The sequence below is a fragment of the Pipistrellus kuhlii genome, unplaced genomic scaffold (genome assembly GCF_014108245.1).
Source record: "Pipistrellus kuhlii isolate mPipKuh1 unplaced genomic scaffold, mPipKuh1.p scaffold_m20_p_2, whole genome shotgun sequence".
Lineage (NCBI taxonomy): Eukaryota > Metazoa > Chordata > Mammalia > Chiroptera > Vespertilionidae > Pipistrellus > Pipistrellus kuhlii.
This window is the reverse complement of record NW_023425515.1, coordinates 42,880,712-42,907,324: the sequence shown is the minus strand read 5'-3', so window position 1 is coordinate 42,907,324 and position 26,613 is coordinate 42,880,712. Positions and strand designations below refer to the sequence as shown.

Below are 26,613 nucleotides of genomic sequence, written 5' to 3'. Positions count from 1 at the left end.
GGAGGAGAGAAAAAGAAACCCCAAGTGTTTTCTCCTGTTTGAAGAAGAGTTCAGGTCAGTAGTGTCAGAATTCTCCAACTGATAATGAGGTCCAGTTGGAACACTACAACCCAAAATTATAGAGTGTATAGACTATTATTTCTTAATCATTTTCATATGGTAAACTGGAAAGAATTAGGAGTGAAAAAGAGAGGGAAATACACACACACACACACACAGAGAGAGAGAGAGAGAGAGAGAGAGGGGGGGGGGGAGATCACTTGACTTGGGAGAATCCTGTCATAAGCCCTCATTTACTTTCTCACAGTCTTTGGGATTAACTGTGTTTCTGAAGCTGCTCAGTAGCCGGAGGTCACCTTTTCCCAGCTGCCTGAGTCCTGTTGCTTTTGATCACTTTCCCTAACAGATGTGATGTGATTCTTTGTGCCAGCCGGCTCCTCTACATCTGTGAACTTGGAGCGCCTGGACCTTTTCTTTTCTCTCATCTCACTAGCAGGGCTGCTTCTAGGTGAAAGCACTTACTCCTGCCAAAGGCCACTCCCCTGTCATCTCCTGACATACCAGATGCTCATGGCAGACGCAGCTCTCCCTCTGGTCTTGGTGTCAGATTCAAAGTCATGAACCAACTTCCATGAGCAGAAGCTGCCTCTTAATTGCTATAGATCAAGAAGCGCTGAATATGTCAATGAAAATAGAGTGGGAGAGGGCAGAGCCAGAGAGCAAAGATCTGGCCTACCCCAAGGTAACCCATTTCATGCTGAACTGATTGATGTCTTTCTTCACATCTCATGGTCTTACCTGATGACTGGGCAGGTCACTTCCCCACTTCACCAGGAACACAACTGATTCTGATGTCTACTCTCCCTGACTTTTCTCTGTCCTGTGATTTGTTTTTTTCCTTAGCAAAAGGGTTTGTCCCTAAACTACCATGTATTTTTTAGAGGAAAAAAACTCCAAACTACACACACAAGTTCATTTCTTTTTATTCACCTACTGAGTCCTTGGTTCTTTATTACATTCTATAGACATGGCTAAAAACTTGGTTTTTGGAGCTGGTAGGGGGATTCATTAAATAGAGTCTAACAGATGAGTGAAATGAGTTCCAGGGAGCGAAACCAGCTTGTGCAGGGTGTCCCAGAAGCTCTATTTCCCACCTCACGCTCACATGAGCTGGTTAAAAGGCAAGCCTGTTGTGGCACACTGGCCCTGGGCTTTCTAGCTTCCTCGTCTGCAAAGTGGGAATTCACAGCTGTCCCTGCCACATGGAGTTCCTATGAGTGTTAAGACTGTTAGTATTAGTACAGCTCTCTTGTCTTATCACACAGCGAGTTCTAGTGTATAGACCATATCCTAAGTATAAATAGTATTCACAGGAAGTTCATGGATTCATGAACTTCCCTAAAGTATGGGGTGCCCTGGAATATTGACAACATACTTTGGGCTAGTGTTAAGACAGCAAGGTCATTGTGACCTCCCCTTCTTCACCCTTCTCTGAAACAGATCAAAAGTTCCCACGTGAAAGGTGCTCTTCTTGTTCCAGGAAGAAGGAAGACATTCTTATCACCAGAGATGAGAATTTGGGGCAAAGAAATCTATACAAACAAACCTGATTGAACAAACCCTTACCACTTTTTCACCATTTAGTACCCCTAGGCCAAATTCCTCTGTCTTGTTCATTTTTCCACAAATGTATAGTTCCTTTGTCTAAAATGCATACAAATGCTTCCTGCTTTGGTCATTTCTTCTGGTCTTTATTCTTCTATGAAGGCTCCCATGTACATATAAAAATGTAATAACATTTGCATGCCTTTTTTTCTCCTGTTAAATCTGTCTTTGTCACGTTAATGTTCAGACCCAACCAGGGACCGTAAGAGGATAGAGAAAAACGTGTTCCTTCCTTACAGAATGAAGCATGTATTGTTCACTCAAATTATTTACTGTATATAAATAAGTTAGAGGCTAATAGTCTCTAATTTGATATATCAGATTGAGAAATGTTACTTTTCCAAGTAAGCAAATTAAAAAATCCACTTACACATCTATCTTGTAAACTGGAAAACAAACAAAACACTTACATTCAAAGTGGTGGGAAGAGTATAATTTGGAAGGTGAAAATAGCTCTTCTAAAAAGGAATAATACTTATGGCTTCTGATGAGAAAAATGTTATCATGGGCCAAGGACAATACAGACTCTGGAGTATGGAAGCCCTTTGCCTCCAACTCCTCATCTCTAGGGAAAAGCTGGAGCCCGTATACAGCCCCCTCCCCACCCAGGAGAAGGCTCAGGGCCTTTGACTGGGAAGGATTTTTTTCTAGGGTTCTAAACGAAGCAGCTGCCAATCACCAAAGCCTTAGCCAGTGTTCTTCACATCTACACATAAATCCAATTTTTCAGAATTAGAATCCAGAAAAAAGGTCATGAAAAGTAGAATAGGCAAATCTATCAAATGAAGTGTAACCTAGAAAAAGAGCAAGTCCTGCCACCCCCCACCTTTTTTTTATTTTTTATGCAAAACACATCTGTACTTCTAGGGAAGTCCATGAGAGCAGTGCATGGAAAACAGATGGAAAGCCTAATGAAAGATCAATGTTGGCTTTAACTGCATGAAATGTCCCAAACATAGGGTTGGGAAAAGCCCTATTCAGTTTTGTGGAATTCAGGTCACGTCTGGAGGTGAGGAGCCAACAGGGACAGAGACAGACAAAAACAGGAAAAATGGCAATCTGAGTGCAAAGACCCTGGGCTGTGTCACTAAAGGACACTGACAACCCAGGGATGTCAATGCCAGAGAAGAGGATCGTCTGGGGAGACACAGTCACTGTCTTCAAATGTCTGAAGAGCTGTCAGTGGAAGAGAAAATAGGACTGCTGGAGGACACAAGAAGGTCAACTGATTGGAAAGCAAGGAAAAAAAGATTTATGCTGCATAAAGAAAAATACTCACAGCTGTCAAAAGACCAGAAAAGAATAAAAAGAAATTGAGCAGTTTTCATGAACAGTAGTGATTTTCCTGCCCTGGAAAATATTCAAAGAAAAGGTAAGTAAAGTTTCTTTAGTAAAGAATGTCCACACTAAGACAAGTTCAGTCACCTAGTCTAACAGAAAGCAAGAAAGCTGATACTCTAGATTCTGACAGGGAGTTAGGGATCTTGGTAATCCTGCCACAGATGATCCTGAACATCTCTTGGCTTCTTTCACTGTTTGCTTTGCTGACTATATGATGAACTTGGAGCATCCTTCCCATTGGAATATGTTCTGGTTTGACTGATTTCCTTAGATTCTGGCAAATATCACTTGTTGAATAATAAATATTGAAGAAGTTTCTGTAAGATTTTAAAGTAGATTATATTATTATCCCCATTTAATAGATGGGGAAACTAAGTTTCAGAGTTGATATGTAATTTGCCCAAACAACACAGCTAGCAAGAGTAAAAAATATATTTTAACCAAAATCTCTCTGATGCTCTTAAGTCCCATGGTGCATAGCCTAAAAGCAGTTCACATTTATTATCTTGAATGTATTCTCATTTTTCTCTCACATCCTTTGTTTCATTGCCAAGTCCTATGCCTAGAAATTGACACAATTTACTGGTTACCCAAGGATTACCTTGGAGATCAGCATCATGAAATTGCTGTTCTTCCCAGAACTGTTTTCTTGCTATTATAATATTAGTTAGCCTTTATGGCAATGCCTTCTTTTACATTCTGGGATTCAATGCCTATGCAAATGACAACTTAGACTAACTTGGGATCAATGTCCTTGACCACAAATTAAAGTCATCTCTCTTTACACTCCAATTTTTCATATGTTCTTTTCCATATATAAACTATCCTCTTTCTGATCAAAATGGTTCACTCTTCACCCTCATTCCCTCCTATCCTGCACCCTACACTCTGATCACTGTGATCTCTGTGAGAACTATTCCCTGTTCTCCTGGAAAGTCACTTTCCTGCCCTTCATCCTCATCCTAAGATTTTATGGTGCCCCACCTCAACCTCTGGCTTTTCGACCTTTGACTCTACAACCCGTGTCCATCTAAACCTCAACAATGGGTCCCTTACCATTTATATCTTCTGATTCCACATATGGATTGTGATGCAGCTGCCAAAACCCAAGCAACCATGAAGATTGATGCCGCCATAAATGTATAGAATCCAATCACAGCTGCTCTCTTGATCTACAGTGCTCAGCAGTTCCTCATTGTCCCCTCCATCATTTCCCCCAGGCATCAAACTGTCACCATTCTTCACAAGTTTCTAAATCTCACTTTTCTATTGTAAAATATGACTTTGCTTCTTATTTCACACTTCTCAAACTTCCAACTTTACCCTCTCATCCTCAACAAATAACCGCACTCCCAGACTTTGGGGAATTCCCTTCTACCACACATAATATAAAGAAAGGAAGATCAAAGAAAGAAACTCCATCCAGTTCCTACCACCAAATCTATGTCACCTGCACTCCTTTTACTCCTGCTGTCATATCATACATAATCTACAAGGTCAAACCCTTATATAGAGGTCTATATTATACATAGATACTGTGTATGACTAAATGTATTTGCTCCTCACTTTATCATGTTTTATTCTATCAGCAGTTCCATAGTTCCATTTCTCTCTCTAATAGCAGTGCAAGTTCTTCACTATAATTGATTATACCCATCAGCTTTTAAACATGCTCAAATATTCCCAAACTCTAACTCCCCTTAATATGACTATAATTACAAGGAATTAAATCCTATGCCCAGAAAAGAATCTGGTACTAAACTGTCTTTCAGTGGGTGTATTGGCAATACATTAGATTCTATTTATATTTTAACATTTTTATAATTAACATATAATACTTTCATAAAGTGTTATTTTGCATTGGTTTTTACACTCAGCCAATCCAGTTGAAAGGGTGCCAAGATGCTGAGAACTTCAAGGTTTATGCTGTTTTGCCAGCTTAGCGCTCCCTCTGCTGGCAAAATGTGGGTACAAGTAAAAAATATGGTTTGACAGTTTGGTGAAGGTTAAATCACACCATTGCATATTTATCAATCAACTTGCAGTTTATAAAATTTAAAAATACATTTAAAATAATAATTACTAATTATTACACTCATTACTTGTTAATCCTATTTTGGATTCGCTGGGTTAATAAAACATCTTATGAAAATTAATTTTACCTCATCACTTTTATAATATGGTTACTAAAATACTTAAAATTAATATCTGACTTGCATTGTATTTCCACTTTACAACATGCCATGGATGCTAAATTCTAAAGTTATCGAGTATTATGCATAAATGTCAAAGTAGATGCTAAAAATGGCTGGGTAACTCCTAAAATCCTCAAGTATGTTAAAGACATAAAAAAACTGGGAAAGTAAAGATGCATTTTTAAATTGCATTGAGACAGTTGTTGATGTGTTAAGTACCAAGAACAGCCCCCGCCCTCACTCAGCAAGGGAGAGGATAGGAAGTGCCCATGCCCCATTCCAGCCTATGAGGGGCCTTAGAGGTGCCCTGAGAGAGCTTGGCCAGAGGTGGCCGCCAGCCTGTGGGGGCAGAACGAAAGGGCTGTGATTAGGGAAATAACCGCACTCCCAGACTTTGGGTAAAGAATGCCTTTCCACATGTTTGACATGGACCAACCATGTAATAGTCACAGTGCCTTCCATTTTCATGAGCTCTCAGAGGTCCACCTAGTGGAGTTGAGAGGATGACAGCAGAGTGAAATCAGGAAGGCAGGCAGGTGAGCATTTGGGAGTCAGCAGTCCTGGATGGTGAGAGGGATCTCAGATTGGAGAGGGTGCAAGCTGGGCTGAGGGACACCCTCCCCCGGCCCTGTGCACTAATTTCATGCACCGGATCTCTAGTCTTACAAAGAAATGACTAGAAAGTCTTTGGGACTTTCTAGGCCCCAGGAGTGACTGAGGCTGTTCTCTTTCCAGAGCATCTAAAAAACCTAGCAGCCCTTGGGAGCAAGAATCCTAGAACAGTATGGCTCGTGAGCCACATGCGGTTCTTTGGCCCCTTGAGTGTGACTCTTCCACAAAATACCACGCATCCTAATTAGTAACAATGTACCTACCTATATAGTTTAAGTTTAAAAAATCTGGCTCTCAAAAGAAATTTCAATTGTTGTTCTGTTGATATTTGGCTCTGTTGACTAATGAGTTTGCCGACCACTGTCCTAGAACGTTAGAGCTGGAGTTAGGGACCACCAGCTCTCCCTGCAAGGATGTGTTCAAGTAAAAGAACCCAGGTTAGAGGCTAACTGGTGTCCCAAGGTCCTGAAGCAAGTTTATAGCAAAGCCCAGACATCCTCAATTCAAGCAAACTCCTATAGCACAGGAATGAGGTGGACTTTAGTTTATATCATAGAAATATTTAAAACAAGTGGTTTTTCTGCCCTTGGAATGGGGTGGAATTGTCTTCAAAACCCTATACTATGACTTGCAAGTGGTAGTCCAAAGTGTGCTTAAAGATTTCTCCAAATTTCCAAAGTGTAGCTCAGTGTCTAATGCTCTCCTGGCTGCCTTTTTTAAGGAGAGGCTTTATAGTGTGCTACCTTTCCACACTTACAATTCAGTGGTACTCAAAATATCCATCCAATCATATTAGGTACTTCCTCCCACAGATTCAAGGGAGCTACCTTAATTACATATTTAATTTTTAATTGGTTTCTAGATGTGTCAACTTTTATCATTGGTAACTTTCACCTAGTAATTCTTTAGAAACTAAAGGCTGACGTTAACACACAAACTTTTAACTACATAAAATAACCCTTGCACATCACGGTGTTTCTTGGGGCAGCTGGCCATGATGTATGGCATAGACATATCATAGAGATCAGTTACATTCCCTGTAACATTGGCCAAAGAAAAGAAGCCTGGAGGATTTGGAACTAATGAGTGACCGCTTTAAAAATCAGTTTAATGGTCACTGAAAATAGTATCTTATTTTTAAGTAACCTGCTAAATTTCTGTAGAATTAGCTTCCACGTCATGGTTATTGTCTCAAGCCATATAAACAAACAATCCTTATAAGGCAATATTAAATGGTAGTTGTTAATATCTATTTTTAAAATCCATGAATGTCATGTGTGGGGCAGAGTAAGGTGTTGCACCCATGGTGTCCTTGGTTGTTTGGATTATTGTATGAACATCCACATATTTGGTCCGCTCCCCTCTACTCCAAATAACATCAGCTAAGCCACTACCACACAAAACAAAGGCACTTTTCTAACCAATTTTAGCCTTGGGTGTATTTGCTAAGAATTACAATGTACTGTACATCGGTACTGTACATCTATAGGTGGTTATAGAAAGTGGGTGGCTCTGGAGTAAGTTAACCTTTTATCACAATTAAAGATATATTAGAAAGGAAAGAAATAATAATCACAAAACTTCCTAAGTCCTTGAAGGCAATAAAAACATGAGGCAGAGACTGTTGACTTAACAAATGGATGACTTTATTCAGAGAAAAGGACAATAATGGTATTTGCTTCAGACCATCCAGGAAAACAAGCACACAGACTTATACAATACTTTGGCTTAAAAATTATTCATAATATTGATGTTAATCCTGATGTTTAAAGAATCAGATGGGACACAGGTGTCAAAAACAAACCATAAAAAGTACAAGCTTGCATAGATGAGTTAATGTAGACATGTAAGTGGCATTTAAGGGAGGCTTGAGCACTGGAGAGTCCAAAATGACATTCCCACCTCAACCTCCCAAAACACATGGAAGTCACCAGCACCATGTTTCTCGTTTTCCTTGATGAGGTCATGAGCAGGAACGACTTGTGCTGTGTGAAGGTGAATTAAAATAGCATGTTTCCATCAGCCTAGTTCAGATGGGTAAACACATACCCACCAGTTCCCAACATCAGTCACCTTTAAGGCATTCACAGAAGAGTCCCTCACAGTTTTACTGAATCTCTAGATAGGCATGTGGTTTGAGGTGGCCTCAGGCAACTGTCTTTCCTCAAGGTTCCTTTCAGCTCCATGGAACAACAATTTTAAAGCTGACGTTCCCTCTGGGGCTTGGATACAAACTGACCAGCACTTGGGACAAAGTCACGAGTTTAAACATATTTACATTGCAAATGTCAAAAGGTTTCTTATCAATGAATATGAAGATGCCTTGGTACTGGGCAGGCTCTCTCTCAAAAGAGCATTCTTCCAAATCGTAAGACAAAGGACAGCACCACCTCACATTTCCTGAGCAACTTGATTTATATGAGCTCTCCTGTACTTTATAATTCAGCACCTTTCAAAATATAATATTGTGCTGGGATGGATTCTTCGTAAGGAAAACACCATTCCAGAGAATTCTCATTTTGGATCATCACTCTTATATGCTATCTTCCCACTATACCTCATCCTTATTCACAATACTTCATGAAATAAATATTGGGTCGCCCTGAAGAGCAGGTGAAAAATACAGCTATTTTTGAGGAAGGGCATTGGACTTTCGGTTTATAGCAAGAGTTGAGTTGAAGTTATAACCTGCAGGGACTTCAAAGACTAATCCAACCAAAAATTCTAAAAATATCTTGACATCAAAAACCCTTTCTAAATTTAACAGCTAGAAGCTATTTTAGCAATGAGGGTCTGAAATTCAGTACAACAAAAACATATCCCGAGCATATGATGAGTAACAGGATATTCTCAACTTCTTCGCTGTTCTTAATCCTTCCTCTTTTGTGAAGGAAATGTCACTCAAATTATCTTTCAATTCTTCTATTCTATTCTTCTATTCACATGAACATCAGCGATAAGTAATGGAGCACTGAGCTATACAATTAATTTTGTCCTTATTGAAAATGCTAAAACCAGCATAATGCTGGCTCCCTATGCAATGTGTTTCTAGGCAGTTTTCACAAATTTTTAAGGGAAAGAATGGTTTTTAGGACTAGGTATTTCCACAAACCAACATGACTTAGATGATTATGTGTGTTTGTGGTATCAGAAATAATCTTTAAAAAAACTCTGGTGTCTTCCCTATGATAGCAGAAGTCTTTCTGGTAAATTTTCTGCTAAAAGTAATAAACCAGAAGATTCTTCACACCAATAAATCTCCCTTTTCAAGTAAAGGTCTCTATTTTGTTCAGTTTTCTCTTTTTGTTATTAACAGGATGCATTTCAATACATAAAAGTGTTGATAAAATTCTTATAAAACAATGAGTTGATTTTAATGCATAATAGAACCTTTAGAAATATCTTCTACATAGTCATAATGAGAAAAGACATCAACTGCCAATTATTCAGGAAGTGATAACCTGAAAGATCTGGCCAGGAACTTTTCTCCTCCCTCTTCTGCTCATCCACAGACAGAGAGGCAACCTGAAATGAAATGATGTATCTACCTGTCAGTGTATAGGTTACCCATAGCTAAGTGGAAGGAGGTCCAAAGCTCCTGATGGCAAGGGTGTTTGGGGATCACCTGTGAATTTTATATCTCAATGGAGAATTGACAGTCATTTATATGCTAAGAAGTACAATACTCTGACCTCGATTAGAATCAAATTAATTTAAGGCAATACTGCTCCTCAGACATTGCTGACAAAAAGTGCAGGTCTTATCAGAAAAGTGACTGTAGAAGTGAGACTGTCCCAGTTTACCTCTTCCTTCTTGACCTCTCCACAATCACATTTCAACATTTCCAACAACAGTTAAATGGCAAGCGCAACAGCAGCCTTGACCCTTCCCCGTAATGAGCGGGGAGCAAAGGTTCTTCCACCAGGAATCTGGATGACTCTGTGCCCCATGCAGCTTTTTCGGGACAGTCTCCAGTTGGCTTCTCCCTGTCCATATTACCTATTATGGGCTAAGGGGAAAACAGGATTCTATCAATAGGAAGATAAGCAGTTATGGCTTTAAGACTTACAGGCACCACCAGATGTGAGGAGAAAATGGGACCATTTATCTAGTCACTTCTCTAACTAAGAGCAGTAAGTAATGAACAAAGTATTTTAAAAATCTGTTTTTTTCCTTTTTGCTAAAAGAACAGGTTTTTATTTTTTTATGACTGTTTCTAAAAAGCCAATGCTATCAGAATATTGCACATTATATACAGGGGAGTCTACCTGGTCAGTGTTTGCCTCCCACATGACTATTCCCCACACAACTGCTATTTTCCCAAAAGAGAAAGAAGCCCTTGAATGCAAGTTCTATTCTGTTCTCAGTCCCTCCAAAAGCTGATTACTCAGGGTTCCTTTATTTGGCTGAAGATCTTATAGCCAATCACCACAGTTACCTTTTAAGGACATTTCCACTGAATAAATAAATAATCTTGATATTCCCCAAAGTAATTTTTATACAAAGGCAACACTCGTTAAAAATCAAGGCTCTAAAATGTTAACCACTTACGTGTAAACTGAATGCACCATATTATAACAGGTGTTCCCAAAGAACCAGTTGGCACAAGACAAATTTAAAGAATATTTGACAGTATTAAAGAAAAATAATTATCAGTTAAAAGTTAATTATTTTTACACCAGAAAGTCCTGATACTGAGGGAAAAATATTATCAAAGTCAGCAATGCATATTCATCATCCAAGTTCGGCTTCAGGCCACAGTAGAGAAGAAAAGGGAAAATGGGTCCAGTTCATAATTTCCTTTGTAAGTTCTATTGAACACAAGGCCAAATATCACCCTTTCTGGAATATGTTGATCTAGATCCAAGTGACCACTGCCATTCTGAGAAGGTTTTCCTCCTGAGAGCAACTATCCATTATCTTTCTCTTCTAATTCCCGTGTTTCTATGATCAAAAGCCATACAGTCTTTCTTGCCATTCATTACACTGTTCATTGCTGGTTATTGTAAAGACATTTGAGAAACAGTAACTCAGTGGTATGCAAAGTGCCTTTCTAAAAATTTCAGTGTTCTCTTAAAGTGAGTGTAGTTCTGTCTTGTCTCCTAATAAATAATATGGCTGACGATGGTTTGACACTAGAATCAAAATTTTTTTTTCAACTCAGACCATTTAAGCTGACCGTATCTCACTTTGCTATTAGGCAATGACTTACAACAAGTTAGGTTGGGGGAAAGGGCTGTTATCTGTCCAGAATAAGGCTCCTTAACACGTTGTGCTCAGTCAGCAATACTGGTGCTAATAGAGCCTGGCCTCCAGAGAACAGAGGTATAGAAACAGAAAGGTTTCCCAAGGCCAGAATCATTTGTTTACATCACAACATTAAAGCATAATACATTGTGGGCCTAAAAATTAAAACTGTGTGTGTTCCAGCAGTAGGGACAGGAAAAAATAAATGCTTCCACATTTATATAGAAATGACAAAGTGAAAAGCAGAGAACACAGTGAAGAACGTTTGGCAGTTCATTAAAAATATCATTGTTAGTTGCTTTTATAGTTTCAAAGCTAATTACATTATTTGAATGAGAATAAGAGGATTTAGCTGGTTGAGTTTGATTTCTGTCTCCTTATTCACAGGGGAAGAATTACTCTGATATGCTTTAAAGAGTATGTGCTTTACAATAAAAATTAAGTTAAATTAAAATGTTCTAAAAATACTAATCATTTAAAAACCTTAAAAAAAAATCAAATTTTCAATACAATGTTGAATTGGGTGTCACAAAGGAAATACCACCTTTGGTCACTCACTAAGACAGTTGAAATACTAACATTCTGGTAAAGTGTTAAGTGAAGTGACCTGACAGTTTTGAAGGAAATATAGCCAGTTAGCATTTCATAATAATAAATAAAATTGAATAAAGTACATAAGAAGCAAGAGGAATGCAAAATTTAAAAAAGTAAAAATGATCATTGCATGAGTATAAAAATAAACATTTATAAAATAAAAATATGTCAAATTATATTGTTCATTTGCTTAATTATCAAATAAGAAAACACTGTTGCTTTTTTTCTTTAAAGCTACCATAAAAATTTTTAAAAACATGAAGCAAAATCACAGGGCAGACAAAAAAACATGTAAGTCAACAAGGCCTAAGCTTTGGATATTGAAACCACCCTCTCTGCAACTGGACTTAAGGCCAGGACCCCATTTTGTTTGCCATTGGCTAAATGAAGGCTTTTTATTCATGCCTTTCATCAAGGCCATTCAAAGTCCTGTTATTTTGCCTTTCCCAGTTTCTCTGAAGTAACTACCTCCCTTACGGTTTTGTTTCTTTATCATGCTCCTCAAAGTTAACTCTTAGATATCTTTTGCCCAAATTCCTACAATCCAAACACTTTCTGAAACTAAAGACCCTTCTCAAAATGAAACACCCACATCACTCTCAAAACTACTCTTAATAGCTTCCTGAATATTGCCTGACTTTAAAGTCTATTGGGAAAGATAAGGCAAACTGAAGGCATTTCCCAATGGGAAAAGAATGGATTATGAACTTTTTTCAAGTCACCTATACATTTCTTTCCTAAACGAAAACTGTACTAGAATGTCAAAAAAGTCAGATTCATACAGTGAAAACTTAAAAGGCAGTCAAGTTGAAGGGATGATGTGTGATTGACATTTGTGTTAACTAACTAGTATAGGAAAACAAGCATTTCCATAAGGTTTGCAGTTAAACAAAGACTATTTCTTAAAGAGGAGTTTAAAGGTTTTGTATAAAGGTTCAAATGACCATATATCACTAATGATGTGTAGAACTAAATACATGCATAAAGAAGTACTTTATTAATTTCGACTTGATGGTGAATTATCTATTTATTGAGAAATACATAAAATATTTTTGAGGTTGTCAACAAATATTGCTATGTGTTTTAAGCAAGAGGAAAACTTGGATATATGGCCAGAGAGAATAATGAAATCATCGTTTATAAACACCTCTTCCCAATTCTACTTGCCTTGGCTATATAAAAGAATGTAAAAAAAAGGGATAGAAAGTTTTCATTTTTAGTGGACTTTACACAGGCCTGAGTTAGGATATTATAGAATTATTTTTTTTCAATTAATACTAATCAATGGGCAATGCCCATAGGCTTCAGAAGTCTTGACCTATTGATGAAGCAATAGCAAGAAAGTGTTAGAGGAGAACATCTAAGCCAATTTTCCCTGGAGAGTATGTATAAGAATCTGCAAAACCTCCATAGTCCTGATAGTCAGAGTAACACATTTCAATTGTTCCAAGTATGATCTTTTAAAAATACTTTATGGTTGTGATTTTTTTTTTCTTTTCCTAAAGAGTACAAAAAGCAAAAGGCTCTTTCAATATATCATATATTAATGAATCCCAAAACAACTGTTTTTACACTCTTCTGATCTGCATTTCATCCAAACATTATTTTATTTACCTTGATCATTATCTTCACTAAATTCTAATTCCTAAATAAAGTGTAGTCCCTAGATACCAATATTTCATACCTAAGAAAAAATGGCACTTTATAGATCTCTTAGATACTATATCCATGGAAGTATATGCAGTGTAAAGGTGGTCAATATTCAGAAGCTAAAGTTTCTTGTACTGCCCAAGTGATCAGAAATAACCAAAATATTTTAAATGCATTAAAATTATTTATGGTCAGAAAAACATTGAGGATAAATCCCAGGAGTACAAACAGAGGAGGAAAAATAAATGTGGAGTGCATTCTGCATCATCCAGTAATATTTGCTACAGTGAGTCCATTTTCAAGGCAGATTCCTAGGTTTTTACTGCTTATAATGGAAACCTGGGGAAGAGAGGAAAAAAAGAAGAAACAACATTAAGAAAAAAAAAAACTTTCAAAATAAAATAAGGGGATGGGGGCAGGTGGGGAGAGGTCAAGGGGGGGGAATGTGCATATATTTGATCTGTAACAATATCTTATGAAAAACCACAGTAGCTTAAATAAGTAGTGTTTACAGTTAACTTAATGTTATAATGTAATTCTTAGTATTTTATTCATTGCTAAGTGATTTACCATTGTGCAATCAATAAACATAGCTTTGTGGGGGAAAAAATAAAATAAGCAATTTACAGATTCAATGCAATGACTATCAAAATAACAATGGCATTTTTCAGAGAACTAGATCAAAGAATCCTAAAATTTATAACGAACCACAAAATATCCCAAATAGGTGCAGTAAACCCTTATTAGAGAAAAAGAACAAAGTTAGAGGTAGCATACTACCAGATATCAAACATATTGCAGGGCTATAATAATCAAAACATTATGGCACTGCATAAAAACAGACATATGGATCAATGTAACAGAATAGAGATCCCAGAAATAAATCCGTGGCTATATGGTCAATTCCTCTATAACAATAGAGGCAAGAATATATATTGGGGTAAAGACAATCTTTTTAATAAATGGTGTTGGGAGAATTGGACAGATAAATGAAAAAGAATGAAACAACATCACTTTCTTATATCACATACAAAAGTAACTTCGAAATGGACTAAAGACTTAAATATAAGACTGGAGACCATAAAACTCCTAAAAGAAAACACAGGCAGTAAACTCTTTGATGCCATTCTTAGCAATATTTCTTTTGGATATGTGTCCTTAAGCAAAGGAAACAAAAGAAAAAAAATAAACAACTGGGACTACATCAAAGTAAAAAGGTTTTGCACAATGAAGGTAACCATCAACAAAAAGAAAAAGACAACCTACTGAATGAAGAGAAGATCTTTGCCAATAATACATTTCATAAGGGGTTAACATCCAAAATATATAACATAAAAGACAAACAACTTAACACCATGAAAATAAATAATCAATTTAAAAATTGGCAGAGGACCTGAGCAAACACTTCTCCAAAGAGGTCATACAAATGGCAAATAGATATCTAAAAAGATGTTCAACATCACTAATCATAAGAGAATGCAATTTAAAACCACAATGAGATACCACCTCGTACACCTGTTAGAATGACTATCATCAATAAATTATCAAACCAGTGTTGGCGAAGAGGGGAAGAAAAGAGAACCCTCATGCACTGTTGGTAGGAATGCAGATTGGTGCAGCCACTATGGAAAATGATATGGAGGTTCCTTTAAAAGTTAACTACCACAGATTGAGCAATTCCATTTTGAAGTATTTATCCAAAGAAACCAAATCACCAATTAAAAAAGATATACATAACCCTATATTAACTACAGCATTATTTACAATATGAAATGATATGAAATCAAGATATGAAAAGATATGAAATCAACCGAAGTGTACATCTATAGACAAGTAGATTGAAAAGTTGTAGTACATACATACAATTCAATAAGAAATCTCACCATTTGGGACAGCAGGAGTGGACCTAGAGGGTATTATGCTAAGTGAAACAAACCTGAGAAAAACAAACATATGATTTCACTTATATGTGGAATCTAAAAAACAAAGTAAAGTAGAAACAAACTCAGAGAGCCAGAGAACAAATTGATGACTGCAAGATGGGAGGTGGGTTGGAAGATTAGGTGAAAAAGGTAAGAGGATTAAGATATACAGATTGGCAGTTACAAAAAATAGCCACAGGGATTAAAGTACAGTATAGGAGATATAGTCAATAATATTTGAATAATTCTTCAAAGTGTCATATGGGAACTATACTTATTGAGGTGATCACTTAGTAAGTTAAATAAATGTCTAATCACTGTGTAGTACAGCTCATACTAATATAGCATTATTTGTCAACTATAATTAAAATACTTTAAGAAGTAAAAAATTATAAATCTTGAAACTTAGTTTTTCTCCCTGCTTGGGCAAAATTATTTATCTTTATTATTTTTTTTAATGTTATTTATCTATACATTTCAAGTGAGTCATATTTTCTTTGCTCTTAATTACAAAATATTTACATAAGGAATCAATGTGGTAGCCCTGCCCGTGTGGCTCAGTGGTTGACAGTTAATCTATGAACCCGGAGGTCACAGTTCTATGATATTTATGGTCAAGTTGCAGTCTTGATCCCCAGTGTGGGGCAAATGCAGGAGGCAGCCGATCAATGTTTTTCTCTCATCAGTGATTTATCTGTCTCTCTCTCCTTCTCCCTTTCTCTTTGAAATCAATAAAAATATTATTTTTAAAGAAAGAATCAATGTATTGTTTTAACATTATGTACTAAGTATATGTCAAGAACAGAAAGACACCCCTTAAAAAGTAATGCAGGTTTATAGTTTAAGAAAAAAAGAAATCATGAGCTACTTCCCATTAAACCAAGGATAGTAAAAAGGCCACCAAAGAATGAGATTGTAATTTATATGTTGTTTTGATAAAGTCCAACTAATCCTCTCTTTTAAATAATGTCTTATTTTCAACATTAGATGATTATCAGAATGGAGGGGTTGGGGCAAAAGAGCTTTAAAAAATATCAATGACTAGCAACCTCCCTCCCCTTGAAATTCTGATGTAATTAGTTTGGAGTGGCATCTCTATATTGGTATTTTGTAATGACTACAAAATAAAAAAAAAAGTTAAAGATGTTTGGGAATATTAGATTTGGAAAAGGATAATAAAAACATTACCTAATAAATCTTTGAAGAAACCATAAGAAATAATAAATATCAATATCTAGCAAGCCAACTGCAATCTGCTTTCAGATATTTTACTTATATGACTCTGACAACACAGATACTATTAAAATTTTATCTCCATTTTTAGATGAGAAAATTAATGTAAGAAAGTACTTCGTCATCTCATTTTATAACTATCTTAAAAATACACTTTAGTGAATGCATATGCTTTAAAGAACTATATTCAACACTTTCAATCATTAGTTTCATTCTAAAGATATGGTCCAACCTAAATCTCATATTCTTTCCTCATTTTCTTTGTCCCATTTTTCTTTTGCATAAGTGTTTTATGTTCTATGTATACACATGTATGTACTTTTAACTCCAATAACTAAAGTTTTGGGCAGATGGGAATAAAAGCTAAAACAGACAAATCCCAGGAAATCTAAATGGTGGCCACAGTTATCCTTTAAGAATCTGATGAAAGCAATGAAATCTCTCTGCAGAAGAATGAAAATAGATAAGAAAATCTTGATTCAATTTAAGGTGTTTTGTTTCTCTATTTTTAAAAATTATTTTTAATAAATGAAGAATATTATAATGCTCTGTGGAGAGGAAGGATAACTAATTTTTCCACTCCAGTGATCTATAACCCAGCATTTGATTTTTCCTCCATACCATAAGGATTACTTAAAATAAGATCCCACACTTGACCATATATATTTTTCTTACCTTTATGAGAAGACTCTGATTTTGAGAAATGGCGTGTGGAATAAGTGTAATCCAAATCCTCAGCATCTGTCATGGTAGGTGGTGGTGGCCTGGAGGAAGGTCTGTATTTAGAGATATTCTAAGCACTGGTGACTACAATTCTACTGCTCACTGGGTCACATGGTAAAAACATTTTTGGTACAAATGCCAAGTCAGAATTTTGAGAATTCTCAGTTTAGTTCCTGGCCAGTTGCATGACCTTGGATAAATTATTTTATCTTATTGTTCCTTTGTTTGTATGCACATAGTTCAATAAAAATGTATATTTTTTGAATACCCAGTATGTGTGAGGCATTGTGCTAAGGACTAGAGGAACAAAAATTAATGTGATGTGACCACTGTCCCTAATGAAAAATTTACTTAGTTTTGGTAGGTTTTACAAAGAAAAAGAGGAAGACAGAAAAGAATAGAAACGAAGAAAGTAATAAAGAAAGATAAGGAACCAGGGAGAGGGGAAGAGAGGGAACATTGTTTAACACACAAAATTTACTGCAAAATTCTTTAATCCACTAGGTGGCAAAGTAGAGCTTAGAAAAGGAAAAGGCAGTCATGAATTGGCAACTTTTCAAGTAAAAAGAAAACATTGGAAAAAACATTGGAAAATTTATACTGCTCTAAACTTTTTATTATTTTAATCATGTAACAGATTTTTGCAAACATTTGGCTTTAATGAAGATTAAGAATAGAATATCTTATTTTCCGTTGTTTCCCAAAGGTATACTCAAACGTTGCATTACAGCATGGAACTACATAAGGTTAAGATTTGTCAACATATAACCATATTGTAGGATATTTTGTGAACTAAATATATAATCTGGAAGGCATAAGTAGTCTGAAGTTTGGAAAGTTAGTTATATAGGTACAATAGGTTCTGTTGTATAAAAATAAAATCAAGTATTTTCAAATTTCTCACCCTATCCGCAAATGGTAGGCCTCACCTGTATATTCAGTATCTACAAGAAGTCAGCATGGGATGTAAACTTAAATATACAGTAAGGACTCTACTATGAATTTTATATGAATACATCTCAATTAACTTTTAAGCTAAGCTTGCACAGTAGCTATCATACACATATTTTTGAGTTAGATAAGATGTGGTAAGTGATCTGTTCAAGTTCACACAACTGTGAAGTGGCAGAGACAGGGCTCAAACTCACATGGACTTCAAAATCAGTTCTCTTAACCACCCTACTATGCTCTGCCACAGTGGTGTACATTATCAGTGGCTGTGTCTTCATTCAAAACTACAGAGAAAAATAAAATACCAAGTAGTATTTCCACTATAAAATCCTATAGTTAAAAGAATTTGGAACTTGGGTTGAAACATTTTCCGATTACAAAGTGGTATAATTCATTTAGATTGCCACTGGTTCCCTAGTTCTTTAGAAAGAGAAGAACATCTTATAACAGACAAAGAAATTGACTTTTGACCAAAAATGCTGCGAGCTCTGAGTCTCTGCATCCCCTCTGTTGCTATCATTGCTGCACTGAAGTAAGCATCTTGACCCAGGCAGATTCACATTTTTCAATCCTTGAAACCATTTCTTTCTATACAAATGGCTGAACTTTTCTACTATGACTAATTTTTTTTTTTAAACCCACTCTGAGGACATATTTTTTATTAATTTTAGAGAGAGAGGAAGGGAAAGACAGGGAGAGAGGAAGGGAAAGAGAAAGGGTGGGAGGAAGGGAGAGAGGGAGGGGAAGAGAGAGGAAGGGAAGGAGGGAGGAAGCAGGGAGACCAGTGTGAAAGAGAAACATCGATTGGCTGCCTGTATGCTCTTCAACTGGGCATCAAACCTGAAACCTTCTAGTGTACAGGATAACACTTGAACCAACTGAGCGACCCAGCCAGGAATACCATAATTAATTTCAAAAGAGAAATACAAAGATTCTAACCAGAAAGCATGCACTCTGATATTATTATAGTTGCACAGATAGTGCTAAGATAATAAGCTGTAATTTTTAACTGGGAACATACAGGTTACATACAATTCTTCATATTTGTTTTGACACACACACACACACACACACACACACACACACACACACACAATCTTTGTGTAAATGATATTTAAAGATAAATGTTCCTCTCAGGTGAAATAAGATTTCAGTTTGAATAGTCTTACGTAACTTTTCACTTATTTATAAGAGCCATTTTTAATACATGTTCATTTATTTATTCTTACAATATGCCAAATATTTTTAAGAGTGTCTACTACAGTCCCAAAACATGTTTTCAACTTTAATAAACCTTCTTAATGGCCATTCCTGAGTGTTCTACATTATCTGCTATAAAGTTATTACTGTTCTAAAGAGCCCCTGGACTTTCAAGATGGCAAATTAACCTTAAAGATTTTAACGCACTTGACTAAAAAAGTATAAGAAACTACATCTAAGGACCTAGTGAGAATAGATTAGTTAGCTGTTACTTTACTTGGATATTTTAGGGATGTAAATAAAACTAAACCATGTAGTACTAAAATCTGCTTAAAAATTGTTTCGCATCTGCTTAGCTAAAAGGTACAAGAATAACTTAGTTTTCGTGATTAAACTACACTACTGTTGCACTAAGAGCTTTACAAACCTGATACAAATTTCTAAAGGGTATTTATCTTCGGAAAACCTTGAGTTTAAAAATAGAGGGTGGTTTTTAAAGGTCACTAAATACATTCACTTTAAGGAAATTAGCCGAGCAGTTTGTGGGCAATAAAGGGCAATAACAGTGTATATTTTCAGTGTTATTAAAAATCAGGACCAAAATTCAAGGTCCCAATAATTAAAAGTTCTCAAAATGTCACATTTAGTGTTGCCATTTTATATTTCATGTTCTTTACTCCTATTCCTATCATATTTTCGTTTTAAAAGCAACAGAAAGCAATGAAGAAAAAAAGAAAAGGTTGCTTCCCCAGAGACCTAGAGGCTGACAACTTGAGGTGGAAAGACAGCAGCTGGTCCATTATTCTGGCCTAAGACTGCTTGAGAGAAGTCAGAAAGTACATATCCCACAGCCACAGTCATTTGGCCTGGTGGGATTTAGAACGGTCTGCAATGACTCAAGGAGTATTTGCCTAGGAAGCTGAGACTCACACAAAAATGAATTTAAGCATGTGTAAATGTCAGGATCCCACCAATGTGATCATGAACCTCAGAACAGTGTTAATCTGGTCTCTTCTAAGCTGAGGGCATCAGTTCAGTGAAGACATAGGCAAGAACCGGTCCTAACAAAAAGCATGTCCTTCCTTTCTATGCTCCAGCTTTGCAGAAATTCCCTGTCTTTCTGATTTGATTTGTTCAAACTCAATTTAAAAGACTGGAAACAAAAGTCTTAGAATACCCCACAACTTGGTATCACCTCAGATCCTGGATCTCCTCCCCAAAGAACAAACACACCCCTCAGGCAACATCTCCTCACTCATGGAAAAGTCAGGTCCTCAATCCCCCGCAGGATATCAACTTACCGTGCAGGCCTGTCATTCTTAGAGCGGTGAGGTTCATCACTGTCTTTTGTCTTTGAGTGTGCTGATTTAGCTGTTTTGGGCTATAAAAAAGAAAAAAGAAAAAGAAAAAGAAAAAAGAAAAAAGAAAAAAGAAAAAAAAAAGAACACATCCAGTAAACAAAGAAAGAAAACGATTAGGCATAGATAATATCTAAATTATATCACACTACTCTCCTTTAATGATTTCAGATTAGTACTTACATTCAATAGAAGAACATAAACTATTTTAAATACAATCACTTAGAGATTAAAAAAAAGTTATAGTCACAAAGGTACATTGGAAGCTATCAATGTAGTCAGATGAGTGGGTTAACTAACTTCAGGTGAATATGCTGTGGCTGGTCACCCGTTATTAACAGTACAGCTACACAGCAGCTAACAAGAACTGGCGGGCTCCCAATCTATGAAAACTTAGGTTTGTGCTCTTCCCCTTATTTCTGAACACCTGATTTCCAAGCCAGAAAACAAAGGCCCATTTCATAGCATTTTTCTCAGAAAGAGAACTGCACCAGCGTCAGTTAAAAAAGCTAGACAGCACAGAAGTTCTGATACTTGATAGAAATGTGGCCTCTTACTTTTCTGATTTTTTAATCCTTAAAAATACCTAGTCCTTCACAGTCAGGTTAACAAAGAAATGGAATAACTCCTGGACAACTATTTGTAGCTTAATTAATGGACAAGCATGTGAGAAGCTTTCTACTAAAAATGAAATAGCTTAGGAAAAATCTTGAATTATAAAGAGGGTAAAAGAGGGAGATAAATATAAATAATTAACATGGAAATAATCCTGTCACTTGCTTTTAGTATGACAACTGGGTAAATGAGCAATAGGAAATAAAGCAATATTATTATCATGTTTTCTATATCTTCTTTCCTCAAGGTCAAAAATCAGACAGGACCAGAGACCCAGAGGAGGAATTTGAGAGAGAGAACAGGTGGATACAGACCCTCACTTCATCCTCCTGTCTAGTATAAACTCCCTTCCTAGAAAGACTTTACCAAATGAACTCTCCCCCTCCTCCTTTGTTCTTCCATTATGCTTTCATAAGCCAGCATGATCTTGTATTTGTTAGCAGTCTACAGTCTGTCTCCCTGTCCACATTCTACATTATTGTGAGAAAATATATGACTGTCTTTCTCTCTAAGTTCAAAGGGATACTTTGCACACAGTAACAAATCTGTTAAGTCCATTAAATTGAATTTCAGCCACCATATACAACAATTAGATTACTTTATAATAGAATGAACTGAGAGCAGTTAGGGGTTGATCAGGCTGGCAGGGGAGCAGTTAGGGGGCATCAAGCAGGCAGGCAGAGGCAGTTAGAAGCAAACAGGCAGATAGGCAGGCAAGGAGTTAGGAGCCAGCAGTCCTGGATTGCGAGAGGGATGTCAGACTTCAAGATTAGGCCTAAATATCCCCCAAGGGGTCCCAGATTGGAGAGGGTGCAGACCCTCCCCCCATGCACGAATTCCATGCACCGGGCCTCTAGTAGGTACATAACCAGAGATGAAGCACAATATTAGTACACTAGAGGCCTGGTGCATGGATTCATGTAACAGTGGGGTTCCTCTAGCAATCTGAGACTCCTCAGGAGATGTCGGACTGCTGGTTTCAGCCTGATCCCTGCAGGCCTGACTGGCAGTCCAACATCCCCCAAGGGATGTAGCAGTGGATGAAGCAAGAGGTGGCCAGGGAGGAGCCCAAGCCAGGACCGCTGTGCCACTCCTGTTCATCCAGGCCCCATTGCGCCTGCCATCACCTCTCAGTAGTGCTGCTACAGAGACGGGAGACTCCCACTGCTGCCGCTGCACTTGCCAGCCATGAGCCCAACTTCTGGCTAAGCAGCACTCCTGCTGTGGAAGCACAATGACCACCAGAGGGTAGCTCCTGCATTGATCATCTGCCCCCTAATAGTCAGTGCGCATCATAGCGACTGGTCGTAATGGTCACTTAGTCTTTTATATACGGTATATAGATAAGGAAAGAACAGAGAGGAAGAAAAGGCCATCTGAAAGCACATGAAAACACTATGCTCTCCTGTAAAGTAAGTATAGTAAAACTAAAATTGCTCATGACCCGAGGGCACTCGCACTTCAGTTGATCTTAAAATGAATTAAATGAATTTTTCAATCTTAGCAGTAGCTTTTTAAGTAGTTACGTTCAAGAATTTAGTATATTTTATAGTAAAATAACTTTCACAAGTCAGATGCACATGTGCTATAGATAATCTGTTTACCTAAATATATTTGCAGAACTTACCCTAAAAGCAGAGTCCCCTTCACAGTTCTAATTTAACTTCTCATTTAAAAAGCAGACAAAGAGACAAAAAACAGACCCTACCTTACAATCGGGATCATGTTTTCGTTTGTCCAATGACGATTTCTCCTTGGCTTTCTTGTAAGCTTTCTTTTCTTCAGCCATTAAAAGTCTAGCAATTTCCTAAACAAATCAAATCCATACTGTCATTGATTACGGAGTTGCAGGTAGAAAATTACTTTCCAAAGAATATTGGCTAGACAAAGTCATTAACTACCATGAACTCACCTCGTCCTGGGCCACTTGAGCTGCTCTCAGATCCACCTGGGTAGCCTATAGTATTGAAAATACAAACAAAAAATTTAATTGGATTCTATGCTGTCCTTTTTTTAGAATCCTACATAAAAATAAACAGGTATTTAAAACTAGTTGCGATTAACATCTTTCAAGTTGGTAAAGGTTGGTATACATTTGACAGCTAGTTGCGATTAACATCTTTCAAGTTGGTTAAGGTTGGTATACATTTGATTCCAGTCAAGGGCACATGTCTGGGTTGTGGGCTGGATCCCCAGGGTCTATTTTTAACCAAATTCTGCAGCAGATTCTTAGAGAATTATCAGAACTCAATAATGGAGAGATATGGGTATGAAATTCAATTGCTAACACTTGCTCAGTAAATAAAACTATATACTCTAATCCTGTTGTTTTGATTCTTTCCACTGATAATAAAAAAAAAAGTATAAGCTTCTCAACTGATAAAGGATTATAATGCCTATTAGATAATCTCAAGAATGACTCAATTCACAAAAAAACCTTATATACCTGAACTTCTGCATTAAAATTTACTCACCAAAATTTCTTCTTCTTGCAGTTTTCTGGCAATTTCAGCATCATACCATTCCTGATTTCTGGGGGTAACTCGCGATGGAGTAGAGACTGATTCTTTCACGCCCCTCGGCTTCATTCCTAGAAAAACTCAATACAGTAAGGCAACCACGTTTGTTTTCTAAAAATTTGCAAAATTTAGGATAAAAACAACAAACAAACAAAAATATAACCTTTACCTTAAAGTTTACCCTTTCTTTGCTATCTAACACTGACAATACTGCTGCCACTCCAAATTTCAGTGCAGGGTGCACTGGAAATAATTTTTCCCTTAAAACATGGAAGTGGTGATGCAGATAATCCACACAAAGTTACCCACCCAACACTGCCTGGTAAAACCTCCCCCCTCACATAGTTTCTTCAAGAATAGGAAATCAGGCAAGAAACTGTGAGGCTTTTGCAAAACAAAAAGTTAAAAAAAAAAAAAAGGCCCTAGCCCAGTTTGGCTCAGTAGATAGAGCATGGACTATGGACTTGCAGTGTTTCCCAAACTTTTGACATATGTGTACATCTTCTATAATTTTCGTAACGCTGAGTACCCATCGTACTCATGAGAAAGTAGAATTAGGCGCAGCTAAGCACGGTGCAGTGCATATCCCCACCAAACTCCGGTGCAACGCATTCCCCCACCAAACTCTTCCCGTATCCCCGGGGGTATGTGTACCACACTTTGGGGAAACACTGGACTAAAAGGTCCCAGGTTTGATTCCAGTCAAGGGCACATGTCTGGGCTGGATCCCCAGTGAGGGTGAGGAGTGTGCAGGAGGCAGCCGATCCAGAATTCTCATTCATATTCTCTCTCTCTCTCTCTCTCTCTCTCTCTCTCTCTCTCTCTCTCTCTCTCTCTCTCTCTCTTCCTCTCTAGAATCAATAGAATGCATTAAAAAAAACCAAAAAAAAAAACCAACCTCTTAAATTAAAAAAAAAAAAATTTAAGTCAATGAAATAAATAGAATTTAGAGAAAAGTACAGAGCTGAGGTTTTAATGAAGCGAAACTGTCAAGACTGAAGGAAATGAGAGGCTTCCCTCTATGTGCCTCAGCTTATCACACCTTCCCTCCAAGAGAACAGAACAGCATTCCAGGGGAGTCATGTGACCAAGAACCTGTTAGCACCCAGTGGTCCTGCTGTGGCTTCTGTTCTGATGGCCAATAAGCCCACTTGCTTTTCTTATCTCCCCTATAGCTCTGATCAGTGTACTGCTGTGAAATTTTATGGAGGGTATAACATAAAGAAAACAGATCACAATGTCTGTTCTACTCCTCTGAGAAAGGAATAGGCAGGACAAGGGGGGATTTGGGCTTTTCATTTTGAAATTTTAAATGCCTCCTATATTCCTTTTGTAACTTTTAATGGATTGGTAAATGCTGATGGTCATTTCAAAATTGTGGATATTTCCCTCTTCTGTGCCCTTTCTAAATTACAACTATTCAACAATGTGAATATATTATAGTCAGAAATAATTAAAAATGTTGAATGCAGTAAATGAGATTAACTATCTGAAATAGTGACTTCAGTAAAAGGACTGCTGACAGTAGAAAGAAAATACACTGCTGACAGCCTATTTCTTTATATCTGTTTCTCAACCATGGCTGTGTACTAGAATCACTTGTGGTGCTTTAAAGAAACATAAAAACTTGACCCAAATCCCAGGGATTCCAATTTAAGTAGCCTGGAGAGATCTTGCCTTTAGTATTTTGTTTTTTAAAAATCTTTAACAATTGATTCTTATTCACAATTAGCATTAGAACTATCAGTTTAGTGTATTATATCCATCAAATAACTACACATTAAAATGGTTTTTAGCAAAATGTCTCACCACACTTGATTTGCTTGCTTTAAACGAAAAAAGAAAAAAGGAAAGACAAGAAACTACAATAAATTCTGGGCAGATGAAGAGAGTTTAAGTTTTCTGGTGAAGCCTTTCTTAGTAGAGCTTTGAACCTAGCTTTGCGGTAAATCTAAAGCCACACACTCATCTGCCCTTCCCACACAAAATAAGACTATTAAACATGGTTTTCTTAGCTGCAGGCCAATTAGTACATGATTGCCCAGAAGAGAATCCACTTCAACTTCCCATCGTTTCTAGAGCTACTGACTCTTATGCTGGCGGACCTGGTTTTAATCCAGATTTCTGAGTGGTTTGGGACAATCACAAAACAGTAGCACACTCCCAAGAGTGGACCATATTTAAGTGGAATATAAACCTCCCTGAGTTATGATTAGTGTGGTCATAGCTAGAAAGGAATATTTTAGACAAAATAAATAAAATTATATAAGGAAGTTCATATTGGGCAGTCAGATCGGGCAGTCAAAAGATTGCTATATCATATTCCTATCTATAGAAAAATGACACATTGAGCAGCCCAAGGCCTAGGAAAGACTACCCTTATGCCTTGCCCCTTCAATTTTGCCATCCATAGTGAAAGAAACAATATAGTGGGATGTATTCATCTTTGTCCACAATTATGCCTCCGACTCTACATCACAGAATTAACTGAGAAAATGTTTTCATATCTATCAAAGACCTTGGAAGGTATTCAAATGCAATAGTCTTAATTGGCTTGACTTTGAGAAGACTGTAACCTCTTGGCAGCTAAAGAGAGAATGATGGAACAGAATAAAAAGCCCAGAAAAAAAAAGGGGGGGAAAAAAACACCTTTAACGTCTGATCATTTACAACAAATGAACCAAAAATATATAAGAGGGGAAGAACAGTCTCTTCAATAAATGGTGTTGAGAAAAACTAGACAGCCACATGCAAAAGAATTAAACTGGACCACTATCTTCCACCATAT

The 26,613-nt window shown here is 37.0% G+C and overlaps 1 protein-coding gene across 6 annotated transcripts in view; it reads right to left on the bottom strand.

The window, feature by feature from the left end:
* Positions 1–7,437: 7,437 nt before the first annotated feature.
* CCDC50 (coiled-coil domain containing 50) overlaps positions 7,438–26,613 on the bottom strand; it is a 73,792-nt gene continuing 54,616 nt past the window's right edge. For 2 of the 6 annotated variants that reach the window (XM_036443997.2, XM_036443998.2), the window contains 6 exons: positions 23,781–23,896; positions 23,219–23,263; positions 23,015–23,113; positions 20,635–20,714; positions 17,135–17,223; positions 7,438–13,643 (listed from right to left, as the gene is read on the bottom strand). In XM_036443997.2, coding sequence (XP_036299890.2) covers positions 13,624–13,643; positions 17,135–17,223; positions 20,635–20,714; positions 23,015–23,113; positions 23,219–23,263; positions 23,781–23,896 — 449 coding nt within the window. In that variant the 3' untranslated portion in view covers positions 7,438–13,623. Of the gene's footprint in view, positions 13,644–14,888; positions 14,927–17,134; positions 17,236–20,634; positions 20,715–23,014; positions 23,114–23,218; positions 23,264–23,780; positions 23,897–26,613 lie in introns of those variants that run through there. The other 4 variants (XM_036443996.2, XM_045583841.1, XM_045583839.1 and 1 more) reach the window with 3 other exon arrangements.